Below are 24,837 nucleotides of genomic sequence, written 5' to 3'. Positions count from 1 at the left end.
GATCTCTGCTCACTGCAAGCTCCGTCTGCCCCCCAGGTTCACATCATTCTCCTGCCTCAGCCTCCAGAGCAGCTGGGACTACAGGCGCCTGCCACCATGCCTGGCTAATTTTTTGTATTTTTTAGTAGAGACAGGGTTTCACCGTGTTAGCTGGGATGGTCTCGATCTCCTGAGCTCGTGATCCACCCGTCTCGGCCTCCCAAAGTGTTGGGATTACAGGCGTGAGCCACTGTGCCCGGCCTTCAACTGGATTTTTAAAAAAGTTTTAGGGAGGTATAATCGATACACAAATTACACACTGAAATGTAGAGTTTGAAAAGTTCTGACATATATATATATATACACACACCCTCAAGAAAGCCTCACTACAATCAAGATGGAGAACATATCCACTACCCACAAGTTGCTTCATGTCACTTTGTAATCTCTACCACCTCCCCACCATGCAACCACTGATCTGCTATTACTATATATTTGTCAACGCTGATATGTTTAATCAGCAATTAATGGTGGTATTTATTAAATATATAACTGACAGTAGGAAAAAAGTTAAGAACTATAAAAAGATAGCTTATATTGGTAGGCAAAAAAACCTTAAAAAGGTAATTTTTAATGATGGAGGCAATTTAGGGTACTTATGTGAGAAAATTAGAAATAAAAGTTGCAAGTAAAAATTTATGAAAAAATTATTTAACTAAGAAGTAAAGTTGATTTGTGATATTACATTGTAATTGACGGTGTTGCTAACATCTTTGTATGGCTTTCATATTTTTACATTTCACTCACTAAGTCAGGCTACAGGGGTGGGTTGCTTGTTTATTAGTGCCAGGAACTAGGAGGGATCCTTGTGACAGGATCCATATGTGGCTATTTAAACCCCGTCAAGAGCTACACATGACTAGTAGCTACCATGTTGGACAGTGCAAATATAGTAACTTCCGTCATTGCTTAAGTGCGACCTTAAGCGCTGATTTAGAAGACTTCTGAGGTTGTGACCTATGACGGAAATGAGGAGAGTCTAAGCTGAAGCTACAGCAATGAGATGAACAGAAGGCATCTCTCTGAGATACTCAGTGTGATGAAAAGCAATGTGGGGGGTGCCTTCTAGGTTTTTCCCTAGGGTAAAGAGATGGACTCTAGAACCATTGACCAACATTAAATGTCAGAAGAGCAGAATCTGGGAAAGGGGATGAAATTAGATTTGGATCCACTGACAGAGAGGCAACTCTGGGACAGGCCAGCTGTATCTCAAAGGCTGACGGATCTCAGAATGTGATCTGTGGAAAGTCTGTGGAGACAGAGCTCCAAGGAAGGAACAGTAGCCATGGGTAAGGACTACAGCCATGCACTAGGGTAAGGGCACTCAGGGAAAGTAGGCAGCATGAGACGGTCAGAGGCTAACATCAGGGCCTGGGGCACAGTAACATTTAGGACAGGGTTTTCAAACTGTGAATAGGTAATGAAATCCACAAAAGAGATCTCCACCAGCATTTAAAAATAGTCTAAAAATATTAATGTGCTTTACATATAATTTGGGTAAAGATCTTTTCTTGTACCTTTTTAACGAATATATTTACACACATATATGTATACTGGGTTGCAAGGTAAAACATGTATCTAGGTTGTCTTCCAATTAGTTTGAATCTCACCAGTTTATAAAATGAGCACCATCGGCTGGGTGTGGTGGCTCACACTTGTAATCCCAGCACTTTAGGAGGCCGAGGCAGGTGGATTACTTGAGGTCAGGAGTTGGAGACCAGCCTCACCAACATGGTGAAACCCTGTCTCTACTAAAAATACAAAAAAATTAGCCGGGCGTGGTGGCATGTGCCTGTAGTTTCAGCTGCTCAGGAGGCTAAGGCAGGAGGATCACTTGAACCTGGGAGGCGGAGGTTGCAGTGAACTGAGATCGCTCCGTTGCACTCCATCCTGGCGACAGAGTGAGACTCCATCTCAAACAAACAAGTAAATAAATAAATAATAAAAATAAAATAAAATGAGCCCCATAGACTATCAGCTACATGGGAACTGAGATAGTGTCCTTTTTCTCATCACTGCCTGAAATTCTGGCACATAATAGGCACTCAGTAAAGACATATTGCATAAAGGAATGAATCAACAAGCCAGAGAAGAGGAAACCCAGTATAAGAGTGACTCAGAAGTTAAATAATAAGAAAAAAGAGAGAGATAACCCAGTGTCAGATGTAAGTGATGTGACAATATTGAGAGCATGGTTCACCTTATCTTTGTAATTCCTATGAATTGGCAGCATCCGGAGCCAGACTATAGAGGTGAATGGGAAGGGAGAGGAAGTGGAGAAAAGACAAATCAGAGTGGAGACTGAGAGGCTGTTTTGTATTGAAGATGTGAAAGTTCAGTATGTATTCTGAAGAAATTATATAGAAAAGGCAGGTTCTAAAAACGTGCTGCCCAGGAAAGAAGCCACTAGCTACACATAGCTATTTAAATTAAAATAAAAAATACAATTTCTTAATCACACTAGCTCCATTTCAAGTTCTAAATGGCCACATGTATCTAGAGACTACCATACTGTGCAGAGCTGATTAACATTTCCTTCTTTGCTGAAAGGTCTTTCGGACAGTGCAGCTCTAGACAAAAGTTTTAATTCATCATGTTTGTGGCTGGCTTCAATAAACAAGTTTAGGTTAAATCAATGCATAGCATCGCACAATCTCTTCCTACCTAAAACATTATCCAAACCCAGCAGAAAAGCTCTTGTGGGATTATATTACAATTTATACATAATAGATTCACACCTGGTCTCAGTGGGTGAGAGTCAACCTTGGAAGAGGCCAGTGGAGACTTTAAAGGGGATGCTAAAGCTCAGGACGTGATCTAGAGGTCTGGGCATTCTATGTATTCATAATGTTTTCTTACCAAAGATTTGTGACAAGTGGCAGCAGTTTGTGATTGCTAAGCATTACACAGAGAAAAGGAGCTATGCGATGGGGTATAAGAACGACAGGTACTGGAACAGTGCTGAATAAGAAAGGTTGGAGAATTCAGGCTAGGGTAAACAGAACATCTTGGGTAAAATGAGGTTATTACAGTGAAATTCTAGTTCTACAAAATTAAAGTGACTGGTAAAGAACAAATAAATCATGTTTATCACCTTATATTTAATTTTTATGGTTTCTGTATGGCACTTTAATAACAAAAAGGACTGTAGTAGAAGACTGAGGCATTATTATCCATCAAAGCTGTCCACTTAGACAACGTTACTCAAGGTCCTGTTGACTTACTGAAATTAGAAAAATCACTTTTGTAATTTTAAAAACAAAACCTCCAATTTAATGGAAAATCTCTGTTTTCAATCACCTCTTTTAAAGGAATATATTTTGCTCTGCTCAATTAAAAAAATCGTTACTCATGGGATGAAGGGATAAAGAAATGGACTGAGAACTGTAGAACTCTTGGCACATGACTCCATCCAAACCTCTGAGTTACTAACAGACAGACTTTAGCATGCCTTCTAGCAGTGTAAGATCATGTCCCTAGGATAACCCCAGCTCCCCCATGAAAATGCCTGCCTGAGAAAGCTCAATGCTAAGACAGGAGAATTTACTGTTTGTTCTAGCCAACACCTGATGATAGGTTCCTGATCTCCCTTTCTCAGGGCGTTTATTAAGGGCTTACAATTATGAATCCTTCTTTCTTCTCTTTAAGGTGTTTTATGTGTCTGCTACAACTCAAGAGGTCCTTTTAAAGGACCTGGGAGCCATTCCTCTGAAATGGATCGTCAAGAAGGGCAGAGCCTCTACCTCCCAATATCAGTGCAAGAATAGCACTCGAGGCTGGGCGTGGTGGCTCACGCCTGTAATCCTAGCACTTTGGGATGCCCAGGCGGGTGGATCACCTGAGGTCAGGAGTTTGCGACTAGCCTGGCCAACGCGGGGAAACCCTGTCTCTACTAAAAATAGAAAAATTAGCCAGAGGTGTTGCCATGCCCTTGTAATCCCAGCTACTCGGGAGGCTGAGGCAGGAGAACCTCTTGTACCTGGGGGGGTGGGGGTTGGAGTGAGCCAAGATCGCGCCATCGCACTCCAGCCTGGACAACAAGAGTGAAACTCCGTCTCAAAATAAATAAATAAATAAATAAATAAATAAATAAATAAATAAATAAATGTAGCATTCTAACTTCTACAGCTGCTAGCTAGCAGACACATCTGGCCTAATCGCATCTATGCCAATCAACTCTAACTTTTCACTTCTCTGACACTATTGAGGCCTGATCACCTTCCTTCCTTCATTCTCCCTTTGACATGCCCAATCACTTCTGTAGAAATCGGAACAGAGGTCAGTTCTTCCCCTTTCTGTAAGTGGTTACTGAATAAAGTCTTTTTCACTGCTTCAGTGTTTAGCTGGGTTATCTTTGCCAGGATCCAAAAAGAAGGGGAACTCAGCCCATTTGCCTTTTCCATCTGCAGGGCAAACTTTGAGTTGACTCCGAGGAAGTTACGCCTTTTGTAAAAACAACGCATGCCACGCTGAAGCCTTTCCCTGTAGGCCTAGGCCCCCGCCTCACCAAGCGACAGGTAGAGGTGACAACCGGGTCGCTCGTTCATGGACCCAGGTAACGACACACAATGCCATGGAACAAACTCCTGCTCATCGAGGGCATCTGACCCTGGGCGCACGAGTGAATTAACTGAGTTACTGTTGACTACGTTCCTGATTAGTATTCACGGAGTAATTGGTGACCACACCAAAATGTCGTTCAAGTGCGAGGTCCAGAGGCCTCGAGGGCTGGGATTTACCCATCGGAGCCGTCCGCTCACACGCCATTAGTAAGGGTTCCGCCGACTTCCCTGGAGGGAGGAAAGTCACTTTTGGAAATCGACTTTGCCTTCGCCGGCGAAGTCCGCCAGGGTCCGGACTGGAGTCGCCCCAGGAGCCGCTACCGGAACTTGACCAGCTCCCTTTCGGCGTCGCGCTCGCCTTCCTGGACCAGACCGGAAGTGGCTTCCGGACAGCGCCGCCGCAGCTCCGTAAAGCAAGATGGCACTACTCTCTGAGGCTATTATCTCCATTTTATAGCTAGTATTCCTCTTCTCACCAGTTACTCTCGATTTCTATCCCGCACCCTAATTTTCGTCAGCACCACATTCATGTTTTTCTTTCATTCAGCCTTGGTGGAGGATGGTCTGGAGGCAACCTAGGACCAGCCTGAGCAGCCTGGGGCACCATTTTGTACGGAAACTGAAGGCAGGGCGGGGGCGTGTGAGGCCTCCCGAGGAGGCCCGGCTTGAGAGAGAGCGTGGCGGGGAGGGCGTTGTTCACCGATGACGTGTTTCCGCTTCTGGTCTGCCTGGTCGTTTTTGGTTGGATCGGCTTGTTGCGGGGAGGGAGGGGGAAGATTGTTTGCTGCCTAGAAGCTCCGCGGACGGGAATGTAAACTGAGGTAAGGCTGTGAGGGGGGCTTTTGCGCCTGGCTGGGTAGAATGGCCGGGAGTAGGGTCCATGGGATTGCAGAAGAGTGTGGAATTGGAGACGGGAGGCTTAGATTGTCTCTGGGGTTGGACAGAAAAGGTGGGGGTGGGGCTCGGGGTTACAAGGTGAATCGCAAAGCCGGGCGGGGGTGGAGTGGGAAGAGCCGGGGACCACAGGAGATGGGGGAGAGCCTAGGGGTGCAGAGGAAAGTCTCGAAGGCGCTGGCTGGGGAGGGGCTGGGTCCAGAGGAGCTGGGATGGAGGAAGAGTAGAATCTGAAGTCCTTGAAGGCTAAGGAGAGAAGTTGAGGTAGGGACTCGTCGGAATACATGGGTGGGCGCGTGGTGAGAGTGTAGCTTTTGGGAGGCTATATAGAGTTGAAAGGGGCTGGTGGGCGCGGTTTTGATGCTGACATGACCTGGCCTTTGTTTCTCTGCAGCTCGCCAGAGACGCTCATCCTACAGCCTCAGTTCGGGCCCAACCTTCTCTCTCCAGCTGCCACCACAGCCTGGAGGCGCCTGCCTCCACCCTCCCGAATGGTGCTCCTTCTAGCAGGCCTCGGCCCAGGATCCAAGCCCCCTTTGCCCCCAGCCTTGGAGCTGTTGCTCCGGGTTTCTCATAGCGGACTCCCTGTGGCGGGAAGGGAAGAACTTTTGCACAGACAAGGCTTCAGCTCTAAGAACCCCACTGACAACTTGAATGTCAACTCTAACCTAGTGTGAGGTTCTTCCTGTGCCCACCTTTTCTGCCTTTTGAGAAGAGAAACCCTTCTCCTGGCCGTCTAGAACCCAGGAAGCCCCAAGCTGGGGCCCTGGTCCCAGCATGTCAGTCCTCTCTTGTGCATAGGGCTCTGCCCTCTCCCTGTCAGCATGGCTGAGCTCAGACAGGTTCCAGGAGGGCGGGAGACCCCACAGGGGGAGCTGCGGCCTGAAGTGGCAGAGGATGAAGTCCCTAGGAGCCCAGTCGCAGAAGAGCCAGGAGGAGGTGGAAGCAGCAGCAGTGAGGCCAAATTGTCCCCAAGAGAGGAGGAAGAACTGGATCCTAGAATACAGGTGAGAACACTGAGAGCAGGGAGGGAAGGAGAGCCCTGATTCCAGCCTCCCTGAAGAGTGTTGGATGAATGAGGGCTTAGACTTATTCTGTCCCCAGTCAGCTGGGGCAGGAAAGGAGAACAAGTTTGTCAACAAATCATTGCAGAGTAATGTGACAAGTTCCAAAAGAGTTGTGTGTCTGAAGGGCTGAGGGAGTGCAGAGAAAGGCCTGGCCTGAGTGCTTGGCAAGCATTGCTGAAAGCTTCGCTGAAGGAGCAAAGTGTCACTTGGCAGTAGACGGAGGAGGCACACTTTAGGTCAGTGGAGGGTAGGAGTGTTGTACTTTGCAGAGAAGCAGAGGGGCTGCCACCTTAGTTAGGGATGCTGTGTGAGAGGAGATGACTTTGATATTGGGAGACAGTTTTGAGGCTGAGTGAGAGAATCTTTTCCCCTTTCTCACCTTCTCAGCAGTACCTTTCAGGGATGTGCAGCCCACATTGCTCTGATAATGTGTTCCACTCTGGTAAACAGACCTTTCCAGTGTTAAAAAGGTAGCATCAACTTGAGATCTATAAAGAAACCCCATGTGTTCAAGGATTTGTAACTTTCGTTGTGGCCAATCCTTAGTAACATACACACCTGGCCCTCAGGATGGTGGGTCTCCTAAAGGAATGGAAGAGCAGTTTATTGCCTTGGAGTGTCTACAGTCTAGTTAGTAGGACAGGTAGATCTTTGTGTAGGAGACCTGGGGAAGGTGAGGAAGTGAGGAAGACCAACTCCATGTGGAAGAGATGCCTGGCCAGTCAAAGCTGGGTTGCAGTGTTTCAGGGGATTGGCTGAGAAGGACTTCCTGAGGAAGCTTCTTGGGCAGGTGATGACCAGGATGCTTCTGCATGTTTGGGGCTTGAGTCTGCCATTTGGTCCGGTCACATCTCCAAGACTCTGATGTTGTGGAGGTGACTCTTCCATAGGTGAGCAAGAACATACGAAGGCTCCAATTCCTAGGCTTACCTGTCAGCAAACCTTTATTGGATTACTCCAGTGAGTTGGGAAGAAATCAAAGCCAGCCCTGGCATTCTTCCTTCTCTCTCTGTGTGGGTTCCTGGGATGTGTGTGTGTGTGTGGGTTCCTCTTCTGCTGTGTCCATGCTTATAATGGAGCAGTGGTGAGCCATTCGTTTCTGGCATGAATCAGTAATTTATTTCTGCTGTGCCTGACGTTGCATTGAAAACAGCCAATTTCTCTTGCTAATTCTACAGATTTATCATCCTCTGAGGAAATCAGTTGTAGTGATAAAAGCCTTGGGCTGAGTTTCATGCTACCTCCAACCCCATGATTATGATTTTTATGGAATTTTCTTTACATTTGTGAGCCTCAGTTTCTTCATCTGTAAAGTGAGCAGTTTGTCTAGCTGATTTGCACAACTCATTCTTGCTCTGCTCTGACACAAGTCTACAGTTCTTTCTCAAACGCTTTTTGCTTGTTCCTTGGTGATAGTTTGTAGATACCACTTTGGGAAAGAGCTCTCTCTGCTGCTTGTGGAGGAGGGCTGTGTGATGTGCATTATATGCCTCCCTGCAGCCTTCCTTGCCCCGCTCCAGAGGAGGTTTCTGCAGAGGAGAATCCACTGTGGTCTCTTTACTTGGCCTCTGCTACTCCTGTGTATTTTTCCAGTGTCTGCAATGGTAGTAGTAGGAAGAGTCATACTTGCACTGTGCTGTTTAATAGGATGGACTAGCTGCATGTGGCTACTTAAACACGATCAATTAAAATTAACATGTAAAAATGCAGTTCCTCGGCTGGACATGGTGGCTCACACCTGTAATCCCAGCACTTTGGGAGGCAGAGGCAGGTGGATCACTTGAGGTCAGGAGTTCGAGACCAGCCTGGCCAACATGGTGAAACCCCATCTCTACTAAAAATAAAAACAATTAGCCGGGTGTTGTGGCGGGTGCCTGTCATCCCAGCTACTTGGGAGGTTGAGGCAGGAGAATCGCTTGAACCCAGGAGGCAGAGGTTGCAGTGAGCTGAGATTGTGCCACTGCACTCCAGCCTGGGTGACAAGACCAAAACTCCATCTCAGGAAAAAAAAAAAAAAAAAAAGCAGTTCCTCAATGCTATACTGACAGTGCAGAAATAGAACATTCTATCGTCACTGACTCTTGTATCAGACGCGCTCTATCAGAGTTGGAGTACACTGAGCTGGCGTAAGGTTTACTTTGCCTCCAGTGAGCTTGTGGTGTCACTGGTGCAAGGAGGGTAAACCAGACCCTGGTCTCTCTTGCTAAACTGCACAGCACGTTGTGGAGTGTTGTAGGTTGTATAGGGAGGGAAGGTCTAGTAATAGCTTCCCTCATTTGGTGACACAGGTGTGGCTAGGCCAGTGCTCTGACCTCAGCAGGGAGTTAGTGTCTTCTTGCTGTGGGAGAGAGGTAGCCTGGCTGGAGGGGCGCCCTTCCTGGAGGAGGCTGGTGGCGTTTTGCCCTTCTGTGGTTGGGCTTTCAAGATGAGGAGGAGATTGGGGTGTTCGTCTTTTGAGGTCCCTTTTAGTGTTGACAGTTCACCAGACCGTGCACACTGCTTTGATCACGTGTTTCAGTGCTTTAAGTGGGTGTTCATTTCTCTGGATTCTCAGTGCGTTTACTGGATTTCCATCCAGAGTCCATTAAAAAGTCACCAGGGAGCTTCCAAAATACCCTTACCTGAGCCTTTCTAGACACGTGGATTCTCTTAGTCTGGGTGGGGTGAGAAGGGATTCTAATGTTGCAGTCAGAGCCAAATCCACTGGGCCAGGTATATCCCAAATGTAGGGCACCTGTTTCAATATTTTCTGAGCCTCCCAGAAAGGCTGTCCTTAGGATGAGGCCCTCTCTGACCTGGGGCTGGGGATCCTTCGCAAGCAGGCAACTCCATGGCCATTTATGGTGGAATTCCTCTGGAAGTTGGAAGAAAGTCAGCTGGTGCCTACCTGGAGTGTGCTGTCCCTCCAGGGAAGGCTGCTGACTGTGTCTGCATGTCACGATCTTAGTGGAGTTCTTTTGAGTCCTCCAGGCTCATCCTCAGACTTCTGAGAGGGCTCCAGTGGAGGGAAGAGGAAAGGAGCGTGGATCTAGGATGGACCTGGGTCTGTTCTGTGACTTTTGAGCCTCCTCTTAGTGGTTGCGTTCTTTCCTCAGATGTGAGTGCACTCGTTTACCTGCTCCTTTCCAAACTCTCTAGGGTGACTTTGCAACCTCTGTGACCTCATCTAGAAGTATGGATTTAGCTTTCACAGGGCAGTCATCACCCTGGCCCCAGGTACCATTAGCTGGAGTCTTTTGATGGTCTGCACAAAAGACGAGGTGGGGTGGGAGCATCTGCAGCCTGAGTCCCCATGCCTTTGATTCAGTGTCCTGGCATCCTGGGAATTTGACTGCTGTGCCCTGGGAAGGTCACCCTCCCTGCTGGCTGCTGGCTCACTGATGGATGATGCATGCTGATTCAGACTTTGTCCTCCTCGAATTCCATTTCAGCTGAGTGCCAGGAGTCCCTGGTGAAGCAGGCCAAATGGAATGTGTTGCTGACTGCCCAAAACCGTCCCAGGTCCTCAGTGGATTCCTGCTCAGCCTTTCCCTGGGTATCCCCTAGGCGGGCTCTCCCCCTCCCTCCCGTGCTGACCTTGCCCTCCAGGCTGCTTTGCTCCCCAGGCATCTTCTTGTCCTGTTAGAGAGAGCTTTATGACTCTGAGGGGACAGATCCCATCAGCAGATGGCTTTTTGTAAATTGTTGGAGGTGCTGTTGGGATGCCAGTTCCCGTGTGGAAAGATAATGCCCACTCCAATGCTAGTTCCCGTGTGGAAAGATAATGCCCACTCCTGCCATTTGCCAACAGCAACAGCTCTTCCTGTCCTTTTTCCAGTAGTCACAGCCGATGCTGAGCCGTCCGGTGCGTTGATTGTCTTGTCAGGAGCTGGAAGTTGGTGACTGGGAGCATTTTAGGCCGTGGAATCCAGTGAGGGTCCAGTCTTGGACTTTGATTTGCCACATGAACATTGCAGGGTGGCCTTTACCAACTGAACCCCCGCAGTCAATGTTTGCTGCATTTCCAAGCCCTGCCCTTTTCCTACACAGGCTGTGGTTTTCCTAGATGACAGCACTTCCTTCTGTACTGAGATGTCCTTCCAACGGTGTCCTCGGTCCCAGGAGGGTGGTCACAGTGGAAGGAAAGTGAGATCAAAGGTTGGTCCTGGATCCAGACCCAAGTCTGTCACTAATTTTCTGCCTGGTTGTTTCTCATCTATCAAATGCAAAGGAACTGAGAAAGAATATTCCAGAGGACATGCTGAAAGAACTGGTCGCTCGTCTCCCAGATAGCCTAAAAGCCCCTGTAGGCCACGTCAAGCCACAGGAAACTGGGCCCCCAGGGAGATAGGTTGCCTTTCACCTTGACAGGCATTGCCTTTTTAGGGCCAGTTAGGGTGATCATGTCAGTTGATGGTGATGTCTCTGTTAGGAAGGCACTGTGAAACCTGGAGTTCTGTGTGTCTGGTAGTGTTGGTGCTGACCCTATGCCTCCTCTGGGGTCCTGAGCTGTGCTGGCTGCCTGTTCTTCCAGAATGGTTATTTTATGGACACTGGGTTGTGTGACATTGTAGATGCAGCTACCCAAATACAACAACTTCTAGACCTTCGCCATCCAACACAGGAGCCACATGCCACGGTCTAGGTTGAGATGTGTCCTAAGAATCAAATGCATATGGATTTTGAAGACTTAGTTTAAAAATGTATAAATATGGATAATAATATTATTTTATGCTGATCGCAAGTCGAAATGATATTTTGGATATATTGAGTTAAATGTATTTTTATAATTTCACTCATTTTGTTTTTATTTTTTACTTTTAAAAAACGTGGCTTCTAGAATTACAAATTCCATGTGCAGCTCCTGTTACATTTCTGTTGAGTAGGTCTCTTCAAGAGAGTCGAGAGCAAGCTTGTTCAACCAGTGGCCTGCAGGTCACATGCAGCCCAGGATGGCTTTGAACACAGCCCAATACAAATTTGTAAACTTTTCTTAAAACATGATGAGATTTTTTTTGCGATTTTTTTTTTTGAGACAGTGTCTTGCTCTCTCACCCAGGCTGGAGTGCAGTGGCACAATCTCGGACCACTGCAACCTCCGCCTCCCAGATTCAAGTGATTCTCCTGCCTCAGCCGTCCCAGTAGCTGGGACTACAGGTGTGCACCGCCACACCCAGCTATTGTTTTTGTATTTTAGTAGAGATGGGCTTTGCATCATGTTGCCCAGGCTGGTCTCAAACTCCTGAGCTCAGGCAGTCTGCCCACCTCGGACTCCTGAAGTGCTAGGATTACAGGTGTGAACCACTGCGCCTGGCCACGGTTTTTTGTTTTTTTTTTTAGTTCATCAGCTATAGCTAGTGTTAGTGTATTTTATGTGTAGCCCAGGACAGTGCGTCTTTCAGTGTGTTCCAGGGAAGCAAAAAGATTGGACACCCCTAGTTTAGAGCCAGATTTGTGGCCCTCCTTAGGCAGGGTCTACGCTGTTGTAGGTGTGTGCATTTCATATCCTCATCCTCATTCCATGACAGGCTTCTACCTTGTGTTCTTCCTTTTACTGTAATTAACATGTTACACTGGTTTCCTGTATTCTTACCTGCTGACCCAAATCTTTGCAGGATCAAGGCAGGGGATGGGGGGAGGATGGAAGGGATAGAAGGGACTAAAAGGAAGGTTGTGCATGTCAGCCTGACTCCCGCACTGGGTTACTGAAAGTCCTGAACGAGGTGAGTGGGGGCCGACATCACGGCCATATGAATGGGAAGTGATTGTGGGATTGCTGCCAAGTGCAGGTCATGGGTCTGGGCAGCAGGCACTTGCTGGGCTGGGTCCCTCTGGCCTGTCTAGCCTCCTGTCCAGAGACAGCAGGGGCTGCTGAAGGCAAATCCTGTAGCTCGGCACCAGGTATTTCCTGGCACAAGGCCCTTGGCACAGACCGGCACTGCTCCTCCGTAGTGTCCTTGGCTCACCAGGGGCTCTGGGAACTTTTGTGTTTTCTCGGGCAAGGGAGGATGACTTGAGGCCAGTACCCCTTTCAGCTCTTTGCCATTTCATGGAAAGCCCTGGATGGTTCTATTGCTTCTCTCTCCAGTCCTGCCAGGGGCCAGGGAGACACTCAAACCAGCTTGTCCAGCGACTTCTCCCCAGGTCTCTCCCTCTCTCCCGCAGGATCTGCTCTGCAGGGACCTGCGGTCATGGTCACCCATTGCCCAGGCAGGCCAAAGGCTTCTTGGACTCTATACACTTTCCCAATCTTGACCTTAGTCATCCACCAAGCCCCTGTGATTCTGTGTCCTGCGTTTCCTTGGGATCTGCCCTCTCCTCTGCCACCTGGAATACTATAGACAGCCTCCACCTTTTTTTTTTTTTTTTTTTTTTGAGGCGGAGTCTCGCTCTGTCGCCCAGGCTGGAGTGCAGTGGCCGGATCTCAGCTCACTGCAAGCTCCGCCTCCCGGGTTTACGCCATTCTCCTGCCTCAGCCTCCCGAGTAGCTGGGACTACAGGCGCCCGCCACCTCGCCCGACTAGTTTTTTGTATTTTTAGTAGAGACGGGGTTTCACCGTGTTAGCCAGGATGGTCTCGATCTCCTGACCTCGTGATCCGCCCATCTCGGCCTCCCAAAGTGCTGGGATTACAGGCTTGAGCCACCGCGCCTGGCCTTTTTTTTTTTTTTGAGATGGAGTCTCACTGTGTCACCTAGGCTGGAGTGCGGTGGCACGATCTGGGCTTGCTGCAACCCCTGCCCCCCAGGTTCAAGTGATTCTCATGCCTCAGCCTCCCAGGTAGCTGGGATTATAGGTGTGTGCTATCACGCCCAGCTAATTTTTGTATTTTTACTAGAGACAGGGCTTCACCTTGTTGGCCAGGCCGGTCTTGAACTCCTGGCCTCAAGTGATCTGCCCATCTCTGCTTCCCAAAGTGCTGGAATTACAGGTGTGAGCCACCACGCCCATCCCAGCCTCCACTTTTTTCTCCCTGGCTCCCCTAGGCTTTTGTTACATTGGCACCAGGCTCTGAGAGACCCTTTTGCCATTGCAAAAACGCCTGGTACTCCCTTCCATGGTGCTGTAGCCTTACTGACCTTCTCACCTGCCAACTTGTCTGCCCAGGGTACCTGCTCCCCTTTGGTTCCTTGGCCCTTTGTTCTTCACTGGCACTTAATTTTTTGAGACAGTCTCGCCGTGTCACCCAGGCTGGAGTGCAGTGGCGCGATCTCTGCTCACTGCAGCCTCTGCCTCCCAGGTTCAAGTGATTCTCCTGCCTCTGCCTCCTGAGTAGCTGGGACTAAAAGTGCATGCTGCCACACCCGGCTAATTTTTGTATTTTTAGTAGAGACGGGGTTTCACCATGTTGCTCAGGCTGGTCTCAAACTCCTGACCTCAGGTGATCTGCCTGCCTCGGCCTCCCAAAGTGCTGGGATTACAGGCGTGAACCACCGCGCCCAGCCATCCACTGGCACTTTTGTGTCTATGAAGCCCTCCCAGCTGGGGAGCAAGTGTTCCAGGCACCCTACCCTGACCTGCTGCTGCCCAGGTGGGTGACCTTGCTGCCCGGAGGGCACCCACACCCACCCCTCACAAGGCTGCGCATACTGCCCAGGGCCTGCTGCTGACTTGCTGGGTTTCCTCACAGGCTGTAAGCTGCCACCTCTATGTCCTGAATTCTCAGGTGTCAGGATCCCGAGAGGTGATAAGTGTGCAGTAGACATGTGCTGACTGAGTGGCCCTGCCCTGGTCCAGGTGAACATCCTCTCGCAGAGAGAGAGAGCCCTCAGGTCCAAGGAGACCTCTCCATTTGAGGAAGTGCCGCAATCTGATGGAGAGCGTGAGGACTCACCACAACTGCACGCTGAGCATTCTCCAAACCTCAATTTCTTCATCCTGAAAACTGGGGTTTTACTACCCAAAACAAGGTAGAGTTGTGAGGATTACGTGAGATTGTATATGTCAGCTCCCAGATAGACAAGAAAGTATGTGGCAATCTCCATGTCTTCTTTCCCTTCCTGAGTGCCTCACCTCCTTTCTCTGGGCAAGTGGGGCGCTCTCTCTCTCTCTGTTGCTCCTGCCTTGCACGGTTCACTCAAGGCTACTTCCTTCCACCGCACTAATTTGCCACCCCTCTCTGTGGCAGGAGGAGCTGGAGCACCTGAACCAGGCCAGCGAGGAGATCAACCAGGTGGAACTTCAGCTGGATGTGAGTGTTTTCTTCCTTGTGTGCTTGGGCTGGTCCTTGGAAGCATCTCTATCTGTCTCTTTCCCAGATTGAGGCAGTGGCAGTGGGAGGGGTGTGTCTGAGAAACAAGAGGAGCTGGGACCCAAACATGTGCCTTTTCTTTGCCGTGTTCCTTTGCAGGAGGCCAGGACCACCTATCGGAGGATCCTGCAGGAGTCGGCGAGGAAACTGAATACACAGGGTTCCCACTTGGGAAGCTGCATCGAGAAGGCCCGGCCCTACTATGAGGCTCGGCGGCTGGCTAAGGAGGTATGGCTGGCTGACCCATGTTTGAGGAAGGCTACATGCTGAGCCTGTCCCTGGATTCTTCTGTCTCTATGTGAAGTGAGAGACAAAGCACCAGACCTGAGGGCAGAACCCTGGGCTAGACCTGGCTGGTCGGAACAAGCTCTGTGGGCTCAGAGGTTCCTTTACCACCGTGGGCCGTGGGCTCATGGTCTATAAAATGGTCAGGGAGGGTGTGGGAGAACATTTAGTTCAGCCCTGCTAATATTTAAGTGCCTTCTGCGTATCAGGAACCAGGCTTTAGGGTATATCAGATATGTCAGTTCTAACATCCTACTGTTTTCACCTACTGCCATTTCCTCTTCCCTTTGGCTCATGTCTCTCTTCTGAATCTTTTCTTTGCTTTCTCCTCACTCTTTTCCCCACCCCACACCCCTTTTTTCTGTAACAAATTATTTTTAACAAATAGTGTGTGTTCACCGTTGGAAAAACATAAAATAAGAAGGAAACAAAAACCACCCAAAATCCTACCATGCACGTTTCATGCATTCTATTTCCTGGGATTTGTTTTCATCCTGCATGGTGAGGTGACAGATACAGAGACAACTGCCTTGGAAGAAGAGTTTGTTCCCAAGAGGAGGGGACATACCATGCCATGCAGGGCCACACTGGGAAGCAACCGGGGTCCTTCAGGAGGCAGAAGAAGTAAAGGAGAAAGCATAGCGTGGAGCCTTATTGTGATTTTTGTGGAAAGGAGTAGGTGAGGCAGGGTAGACAAGTTTGGATAAGCTTAGGAGTGGATAGTTGGAATAACTTTGCTAGGCCCTGGGCTATAGGGGTGGCCTCTAATTGTCTAGTACCTGGCCCTGGGATGACTTAGGGCAGAGGAAATATTGGCTTGGTGGGTGAGAAGTAGGTAAAGGAGCTAGTTGGGGATCCAGGCTTTGGATTGGTTGGTTGGTTTGCATAGGAAAGGCACGCTTACAGGGGAGTTTACTGTCTCTAGGAAGTAGCTCTGGAAGGGGCAGTTTCTCCTTGGCCAGCAAGGTCCCCCAGACATCAAAGCATTGTAAAGTGTAGAAAATAAAAGTATGATTAACACAGCACAGATAACCATGTGCTCATGTCTTGTGTCTGTGTGTGTGTGTATATATATATCCGCCAAAATGGGATTACACGGTGTGTGCTGTTTTGTTCTTTTACTAGCATTATCACATGGTTCCAGGTCAATCACTATACATCTGTGCTGTCATTTTAAAGGACTGATTAGTTAATATTTTATTTATTTTTTATTTTTTTATTTTTTTATTTTTATTTATTTATTTTTTTTAGGTGGAGTCTTGCTCTGTCACCTGGGCTGGAGGGCAGTGGCCGGATCTCAGCTCACTGCAAGCTCCGCCTCCCGGGTTCACGCCATTCTCCTGCCTCAGCCTCCCGAGTAGCTGGGACTATAGGCGCCCGCCATCTCGCCCGGCTAGTTTTTTTTGTATTTTTTAGTAGAGACGGGGTTTCACCGTGTTAGCCAGGATGGTCTCGATCTGCTGACCTCGTGATCCGCCCGTCTCGGCCTCCCAAAGTGCTGGGATTACAGGCTTGAGCCACCGCGCCTGGCCACTATTTTATTTTTTTAAGAGATGGGGTCTTGCTCTGTTGCCCAGACTGGAGTACAGTGGTGTGATCATAGCTCACTGTAACCTTAAACTCCTAGGCTCAATAATCCTCCTCCCTCAGCCTCACAAGTAGACAGGCTCACAGGCAGAAGCCACTGCGCCCAGCTTATTTTCTTATATTAGATGTACTGTTATTTATTTAACCAATGTCCTGTAACTGAAAAGTTAGGTTTGTTTCGTTTTTTGCTGGGTTGGTGTGGCTGTGATGACTGTCTCTGAACTTGTCCGATTATTTCCTTCCGCTTGCCTGCTGAACATGGAATTGATGGTCTCAAGGTCATCTTTTCTGTCAGACTCTGTCCATGTTGCTAACCACCTTACACTAAAATGGTTTGTATTTTCCTTTGTTTTCCCTAGGGCAAAAGGCTAGCAGCCTTTGGGAGTGCTGGATTTCACACACCTACCCTCCACTGGCAAAATTTTTATTTCTTCTAGTCCATATCCTTATGAAATATTCTTTATAGAATGTTGTTTCCTTGGCATTTATCCTCAGCACAGTTTGGGGAATGAAGCCGACATTGCTAGTAGGCCTTCCTCCTTCTCTTATCCTCACATCTATTATGGGTCTCCATGGGCAGCTGGGGTCCCTCGGGATTCCCTGTCCTGATACCCCTCTCCCCCCAGGCTCAGCAGGAGACACAGAAGGCAGCGCTGCGGTATGAGCGAGCTGTCAGCATGCACAACGCTGCTCGGGAGATGGTGTTTGTGGCTGAGCAGGGTGTCATGGCCGACAAGAACCGACTGGACCCCACGTGGCAGGAGATGCTGAACCATGCCACCTGCAAGGTGAGGTGGGCGGTGCTGGCAGGGCCCCTTCGCTGGTTCTCATCCATTCTTTGCTATGTCTTTATCACCTCACCTCCTCACTTTTTCCTCCACTCTCGCCTTCTTTCAACTTTGATTCTGTTTCAGGCAAAACCTGTTCCTAGTTTTCTGTCCTGTTTGGCCTCCAGTGCTTCCCATATTCCATCTCCCTCTGACTTAGAATGTCATCCTGGGCTCTTGAACGTTTGCCTCCAGGTGTGGGACTAACCCAAACAATTCATCCCTGGTGGATACTCTGGATTCAACATTCACATTTTGTTATATTTAGCTGTGTGACTCCTCGCTTCTGTTTTCAGAATCTGCTCCCTTTCCTGCTTTTGAGCTCTGACAGTACACTTCGAGTTTTGAAGTATAATTTATGTATCATTTCCAAGCTCCTGAAAGGAGACTGGGGAGTGGAAGGGTCTCTGCCATTGGCCCTGCCTGCCACCTTCAGCTTGCACAGGGCAGGTGTCAGCTCCTCAGGGCGTGTTTGTGGCTTGTGATTCTTCATCTGCCCCTCCCATAGAACAGGCACCTCACTTCTACTCTAGAGCTCATGCAAATGAGAGCACGCAGCACTCGGGGAGGGGTTAGGGGATGGTGTACAGTCTGGAGCTACCCCTGAACAGGAAGCAGGTGAGGGCTCCAGCTACTTTGTCTACCAGGACAAGTGGGCCAACTGTCCAACACCCTGAGCAGAAGCACCCCAGAGCCCCATCCAGCCTTGGCCCACGTGTCCTGGACAGTGCCCACATAGGGTGTGGAAACCTGGAGAACCCAGTGTACAGCTGTGGCTCCCCACACGGGCTCTTCTGATTCCCAGATCCTTAACCACTGGCACTGAGGGCTCCCTGAAGAGAGTGGCTGCTGCAGATGTGTGATGTGCTGACACATTCCCTTGATGCTCAAGTGGTTGAGTGGGCGCCAGCGTCCCTTTCCTGGCAGCAGCAAAGCTGAGTAGCCAGTGGTGCAGGTGACAGGAGGCAAGAACATGGGAAGAGGTGGCTCAGAGGCACGTGCACTGTGATGTGGTCCTCAATGGTCAGGCAGCAGATCCAAGAGACACAGAAATAAGCTCTGGTGACAGGAGGCAAGAACATGGGAAGAGGTGGCTCAGAGGCACGTGCACTGTGATGTGGTCCTCAATGGTCAGGCAGCAGATCCAAGAGACACAGAAATAAGCTCTCTTGAGGCTCACAGATGCTCTGTTCCCCTGCGTGTCTCGGGCTCTGTACACAGTTGGGGGTTTGCAGAGGATGTTCCTGTTTGGGTTCCCCCCAGGGCATTGTTCAGGTTGGCAGCCTGGGGCAGATGCCAGAGACTGAAGCCTGGGTCCCGGCTCAGTGGTGTGTCCCTCTGGGCCAGGTGAACGAGGCGGAGGAAGAACGGCTTCGAGGTGAGCGGGAGCACCAGCGAGTGACTCGGCTGTGCCAACAGGCGGAGGCTCGGGTCCAAGCCCTGCAGAAGACGCTCCGGAGGGCCATTGGCAAGAGCCGCCCCTACTTTGAGCTCAAGGCCCAGTTCAGCCAGATCCTGGAGGTAGCTGAGTGGGTGAGGGGGAGGAGGAATGGCTAGGTGGGGGTGCAGGCAGGGGCAGGCATGGAAAGTGAGGGCCGCTGGAGGGGATGCTGGTCGGCCTCTCTGGGCCATCTTGGTGAGGTGGCCAGGGTGAGGCCTCCGGCCAGTGGTGGGGAAGGGTGGAGGCACACATGTGCCAGATGACCTTGCAGGAGTGGGAGGCAGGGATGGGGGCTGGTGATGGCGCGAACGTAGTTGGAAGAAGGGAGGTAGACGAGGAAAAGAACTGGTGGAAACCCAGGGATGGGGAAGAAGAACCAGCCATGGGGTGAAGGGGAACAGTGGGGAGAGGATGAGGAGCAGGAGCTGGTGGAGAGGAAGGCCAGAGAGGAAGGCTCTGGAAGGTGGGGCTCAGGTCAGGAGCAGGATTGCTGGGAAGAACAGCTCAGAGAGCCAGTGGAGCTGGGAAGGGTGTTGTGGGTCTGTGGTGGGTGCGGAGCCAGCTGTCCAGGTACTCGGGGAGAGCAGGCCCTCAGACCTCAGTGCAGAGTGCTGGGTACGGTGGAGCGGTGCGCCACGGCTCGCCTGACTCAGTTCTGCCCTCTGCAGGAGCACAAGGCCAAGGTAACAGAACTGGAGCAGCAGGTAGCTCAGGCCAAGACGCGCTACTCAGTGGCCCTTCGCAACCTGGAGCAGATCAGCGAGCAGATTCACGCGCGGCGCCGCGGGGGTCTGCCTCCCCACCCGCTGGGCCCTCGGCGCTCCTCCCCCGTGGGCGCTGAAGCAGGACCTGAGGACATAGAGGACGGAGACAGCGGGATTGAGGGGGCCGAGGGTGCGGGGCTGGAGGAGGGCAGCAGCCTGGGGCCCGGCCCCGCCCCCGACACCGACACCCTGAGTCTGCTGAGCCTGCGCACGGTGGCTTCGGACCTGCAGAAGTGCGACTCCGTGGAGCACTTGCGAGGCCTCTCGGACCACGTCAGTCTGGACGGCCAAGAGCTTGGAACCCGGAGTGGAGGGCGCCGGGGCAGCGACGGCGGAGTCCGTGGGGGTCGGCACCAGCGCAGTGTCAGCCTGTAGTCGAGGGACCGGGGTTCCTGGCTTGAATCTGCTATCCTGGGCCGGTCGGGGCCCACAGGCTTCTCACGCCCTCTCCTCCGGGGCCTTGGCTTCCCGGAGGTCCCCTTCTCCAGTGCTTCCCTGGAGAGGCCAGCTGTGTTCGAGTCCTCTGTGCCTGCCCTGGCGTTCTCACAGCCTCCCCCTTCCCTTCAGCAGGCAGCTGTCTTTGCCTTACCCATGCGGAAGGCTTGCCCTCGGCGCTCTGCCTGCCCCTCCTGCTGGCTCATCACGATCTGCGGGGCACTGACGCTTTGCTTTCCCTTTCTCCTCCCTCTCTTTCCATCTGTTTGGCTTTTTCCCTCAGGGAACTTGGTCTGGAAGGCACGGGGAAGCTCATCAGAGAAAATGGGTGCTGGGCCTGCGCACTCCGGTCAGAGGGGATGGACAGGGACCCTCCCGTTGGTTTTCTGGCCCCGCCGCCTTCCCAAGGCGACTCTGGAGGGCACCGTCAATATGCCGCTGAGCCCTGCACCCCCGTCCTGTTCCAGCCCGTGCGTGTGTGACCTGTGAGACGTACTGTGCACCTCTGGAAGATACCGTCTTTCCCTTCAGCGTTCCCTTTCATGACCCGAGGCGCTCTGCAATGTGTGCCCCAAAGCAGAACTTACAGGACCTGCAGGAAGCTGGTGTCAGGGAGAGAAACCCAACCCCACCGTCAACACAGGGAACATCACGCACTCCAGACTGGCCCCTGTGGGTGTGGTGTTTGGCTGGGCTGGGTCCTTAACATTGCCAAGGTGCTAGTGGGTCCCTAAGACGGCCCGTGGTGGGGGTGAAGTCATGAGGTCCTGAAGGCTGAGGCCCCTGTCGTTCCCACCCTCACTTGCTGCACAGTTGTGTTTACTTTTTCTGGGTAGAGGATGCTGAACTGACTCAGCACCCTCCTGCAGGGCGGGGTTAGGGAATTTGGTGCTCAATTGCTCTCCCTTGCTCTTACCCAAACTCAGTACCTACCACAGGATCCCTCGGGGCACACTCAAGCTTGGCTGCCAACCCTCTTAACTTCCTTTGTTACAGGGAGGGGTTGGCTTGGGGTGAAACGTCCTGCCCTCCGCGGGGAGCAGCTCCAGCTGCCTGGGACAGTGCTCCCAGTTTGTAGGGAAGCCACACCAGATCTGGGTGCCTCGGGAGAACCGGTCCTTCCTTTTGACCCACCCCAGGATAGTGGAGAGCTCTTGTCTAGGCCCATGTTCTGCCAGCGACCGGGATGAGTGGGCATCTGGCCTCCACATGGGGTCTACAGGTCGAGGGAGGTTGGTCACGATGAGAACCTCAGGGTTTGAGGTGGCCATGGGCAGAGAGCAGAAAGGGAGGGAGGGTGTGGGTGTGCGTGTGTGCATGTGCTGGTGTGTAAGGGGGAAAGGGTCTTTACTGGTTTTATTTAAATAAAGTAGTTTATGTAACAGTTAACATCTACTGTCCTTGCTGGAGGAAGAGAAAAGGTGCAAAGATGAGGCAAGGGTTGGGGGAGGGAAGAGCAGGGTGAGGCGGTGGGCTCTTTAGATGGTGTGGTCAGGGAGGGGAGGTGAAGGACCAGATTGAGCCACGCTATGCATGCTCTTGGGGACGTGTGAGGCCCCATGGCCAGGGTGGTCATGTACAGGGCAAGCGTAGACAAGCAAGGGAGGAGTTGGTGCCTTGTGGGGCCATCCTGTGTGAGGTGATGGGTGCCAGGAGAGGGTTTGGTAGAAAGGGGCCTGCAGGGTGGAGTGCGCTCTGAGCAAAGGAGTTGGTGCCTCGTGGGGCCATGCTGTGTGAGGTGAAGGGTGCCAGGATAGGGTTTGGTAGAAAGGGGCCTGCAGGGTGGAGTGGGCTCTGAGCTAAGAGATGAGAGTGCCAGAGGGGTGGGATCTTAGATGTGTCTGGATGTGAGCATGAAGGCAGAGGAGGGACAAAAGTAGTGATGCCAGATTTATCAATACAGTGTATCCACTTAAATTTCAAGTAGGTGGTATTTTTGTCCACTGCAGTGTTTAGGATGCACTGACATTATGAATTATCTATTGTTTCTCTGAAATTAAAACCTAGATAAAAGGTGACTTCCAAGTCAGGGTTTGACTGGCTGGGGGTGGGAGGGGTTTGAAGAAGAGCAAAAGGCTTTGTTTAGCCTGAGCTGCACTTGGGGTGTACCAGTGTTTGGAGTTTTGTTGAGAAGAGGTCAGCCAAGGAAAGAAGAAGGTGCTGGCAGGGAGGAAGACCGGAAACCATGGAGGTCAGGGGGCAGGATGAAGGCCAAGAATTGGAGGCACACCATCAGAGCAGTGACCCTGGTGGCTGTGGATGCCATCCAAGGGGCCATCTGGGCCACCGTGTACTGAGCACTCACTGAGCCCTCGAACGGGTGCTGTCCAGGAGTTTGAGCCTGCCTTCCCTGACTTGGCAGATGGGTGTCATAATATTTTATTACTAGAGAAGCTGCTAGGAAAATGCATGGCTTATGTTTTTGGGTGAGTGGGCTTTAAATTTTTTTAATTGTATGTATAGGAGATGTACACCATGGTATTTTGATGTACGTAATGAAATAGGTATCGAGTCGACACATCAATCATTTTGCACAGTTACCTTCCCCCTTTTTTGTTGTAAAACCACCTAAAATCTACTCTCAGCAAATTTTCAGTCTGTGATAATGTATAGTCCTAATGAGGGGCTTTCTGAGATGGCACACGGTGCTGGACTTCCCTACCCAGTCTGGCAGGCAGGACCTGTGAGGCTCCTGGTGCAGAAGAGCCCCAGAAAAGAAGGGCTGTGCCATGCACATGCTGTTTCTCCTTGCAAAATCTCCTACAAGATAAGGCAGGCAGGAAGAGAGACCAGGAAGGTTACAGCCAATGGTACTACTTCTAAGGAGAAGAAAACAGAAGCCACAGCGCTCCCTTCCTCCCACCCTCGTCATAGTAGCTTGTACTCACCCAGTGCATTTCACTACCAGGAACACCCCTAATTAATCTCCACAACACTGTTATGGAACAGATAAACACTATGATTTCCTTTCCACAGTGAGAAAATAAGGCATAGTGCGGTACTCAGCCTTGCTGAAGGTGACAGAGGCAGCTGCTCTAGGCGCTTCGATTCTAGAGTCCAAACACTTTAGCCCTTGAGCTCACAGGAACAGGAGGTGGGGAAGTGGAGGTAGTCATCTCCGAGGAAGTTTTGCTGAAAAGAAGAGCTGAGAAGTGGGAGTACTGTTTCTTAGCTCCTTCTCCCAGCAAAGAGGGTCGAGAAATTTTGTTTAAGGTGAGGAAGAGATGGTCAAGGTGTAGGGGACGTAGGGCCTCATGCCCCATTCCTGTACAGTGCCTTGTTACACGTCATATTGGCTGGTTGGTAATGAATTGTTCTGATCTTCATCTTCCTTAAGTGTGGGGCTGGGGCCTCAGTCTATCCAATACCTGACACAGGCCCTGCACCAACAGATGCTCAGGAAATGTGCTTTGGCTTCTTGCCCCTTCTCTTAGCCCACAGCTGTATCAGGTGAGTTAATCAGCACAGCAGTTCGGAGGTCAGGACCTGGTGATGTACAATCCCAGGGTCACATCTCTGTGGGAATTCTCACATTTCGTGACCCTGCAATTTTATCGCCTATAAAATGGGAGCACGGAGGCACATGTGGAACGTGCTGCATCAGTGGATCTGAGGTGCAGCGATTCTCGATTCTCGTCAGCACCTCTTTACAGCCTCAGGGTGCTTAACTTACGGAGGCTTCATCCCGTCTTGCCCTAGGCACGTGGACTCTATAAAAGAGTTGTGTTTCCTTCCTTGTCTGGATGTGATTTTTGACAAGCATGACAACCCCACTGCCTTTTTTAAAAATTTAATTTTTAATTTTTATTTTATTATGAGACAGGGTTTTGCACTGTTGCTCAGACTGGAGTGCAGTGGTGCAATCATAACTCACTGCGGCATGGAACTCCTGGGCTCAAGCAATCTTTCTGCCTCAGCTTCCCTAGTAGCTACGACCACAGATGTACACCACCATACCCCGCTAATTTTTAACTTAATTTTTTTTTTTTCTGTAGAGACGTATTGCAATGTTGCCCAAAATGGTTTTGAGCTCTTGGACTTAAGCAGTCCTCCCACCTTGACCTCCTAAAGTGCTGGGATTAGAGGTGTGAACCCCTGTTCTTTGCCTTTGTGTGTGTGTGTGTGACACTTGTTCTAGCCCAGGCTGGAGTGCAGTGATGTGATCTTGACTCACTGCAACCCCAACCTTCCCGGCTCAGGAGATCCTCCCACCTCAGCCTACCACGTAGCTGGGACTACAGGTATGTCCCTCCCACCATGCCCAGCTAATTTTTGTATTCTTTTGGAGGCGGGGTTTCCCTGTGTTGCCCAGGGTGGTCTTAAATTCCTGGGCTCAAACCATCCACCTACCTCGGCCTCCCAAATTGCTGGGATTACAGGCATGAGCCACCATGCCTGGTTATGCTCCCAGCCTTTGGACATCTTTTAAAATTGACATATTGTAGTTGCATGTGTTTATGGGGTATGGAATGAACCCACCTGTAGAGGATCCTACTCCGCCTGGCAGAAAGAGCGGCAGGTGGCCTTCCTGGGCTGTCAAGGTCTTGCTATGTCGGCAGAGGGCAGCAGCTGCCAGAAAGTGCGCAGAGCCTTGCTCTGCATTTCTCTGCGCGCACTGCGTGTTGACCCTCCAAGCCTGCGTGGTCAGCCTCGTGGGCCCTTTGCAGAAGGGCCTGAAAACCTGCACATAGAAGGGTGGGGGTGTGT

The 24,837-nt window shown here is 50.6% G+C and overlaps 1 protein-coding gene across 4 annotated transcripts; it reads left to right on the top strand.

Moving 5' to 3' along the window:
• Positions 1-4,493: 4,493 nt before the first annotated feature.
• Positions 4,494-21,519, top strand: SH3BP5L (SH3 binding domain protein 5 like). 4 transcript variants are annotated; one of them, XM_010365412.2, is made up of 7 exons: positions 4,494-5,422; positions 5,890-6,502; positions 14,669-14,731; positions 14,891-15,019; positions 17,290-17,451; positions 18,838-19,011; positions 19,600-21,519. In XM_010365412.2, exons 2-7 carry the CDS (start codon positions 6,320-6,322, stop codon positions 20,068-20,070), a joined length of 1,182 nt encoding a protein of 393 aa, XP_010363714.1. In that variant the 5' UTR covers positions 4,494-5,422; positions 5,890-6,319; the 3' UTR covers positions 20,071-21,519. The 4 variants fall into 4 exon arrangements, with proteins under 4 accessions (XP_010363714.1, XP_030792001.1, XP_030792002.1 ...); XM_030936141.1 differs by having other exon boundaries at positions 18,754-19,011; XM_030936142.1 differs by lacking the exon at positions 4,494-5,422 and adding an exon at positions 14,207-14,450 and having other exon boundaries at positions 6,369-6,502; positions 18,754-19,011.
• Positions 21,520-24,837: the final 3,318 nt, after the last annotated feature.

The sequence above is a fragment of the Rhinopithecus roxellana genome, chromosome 8 (assembly GCF_007565055.1).
Source record: "Rhinopithecus roxellana isolate Shanxi Qingling chromosome 8, ASM756505v1, whole genome shotgun sequence".
Classification (NCBI taxonomy): domain Eukaryota; kingdom Metazoa; phylum Chordata; class Mammalia; order Primates; family Cercopithecidae; genus Rhinopithecus; species Rhinopithecus roxellana.
The sequence above is the reverse complement of the archived record's forward strand: the minus strand, read 5'-3'. Positions and strand labels throughout refer to the sequence as shown.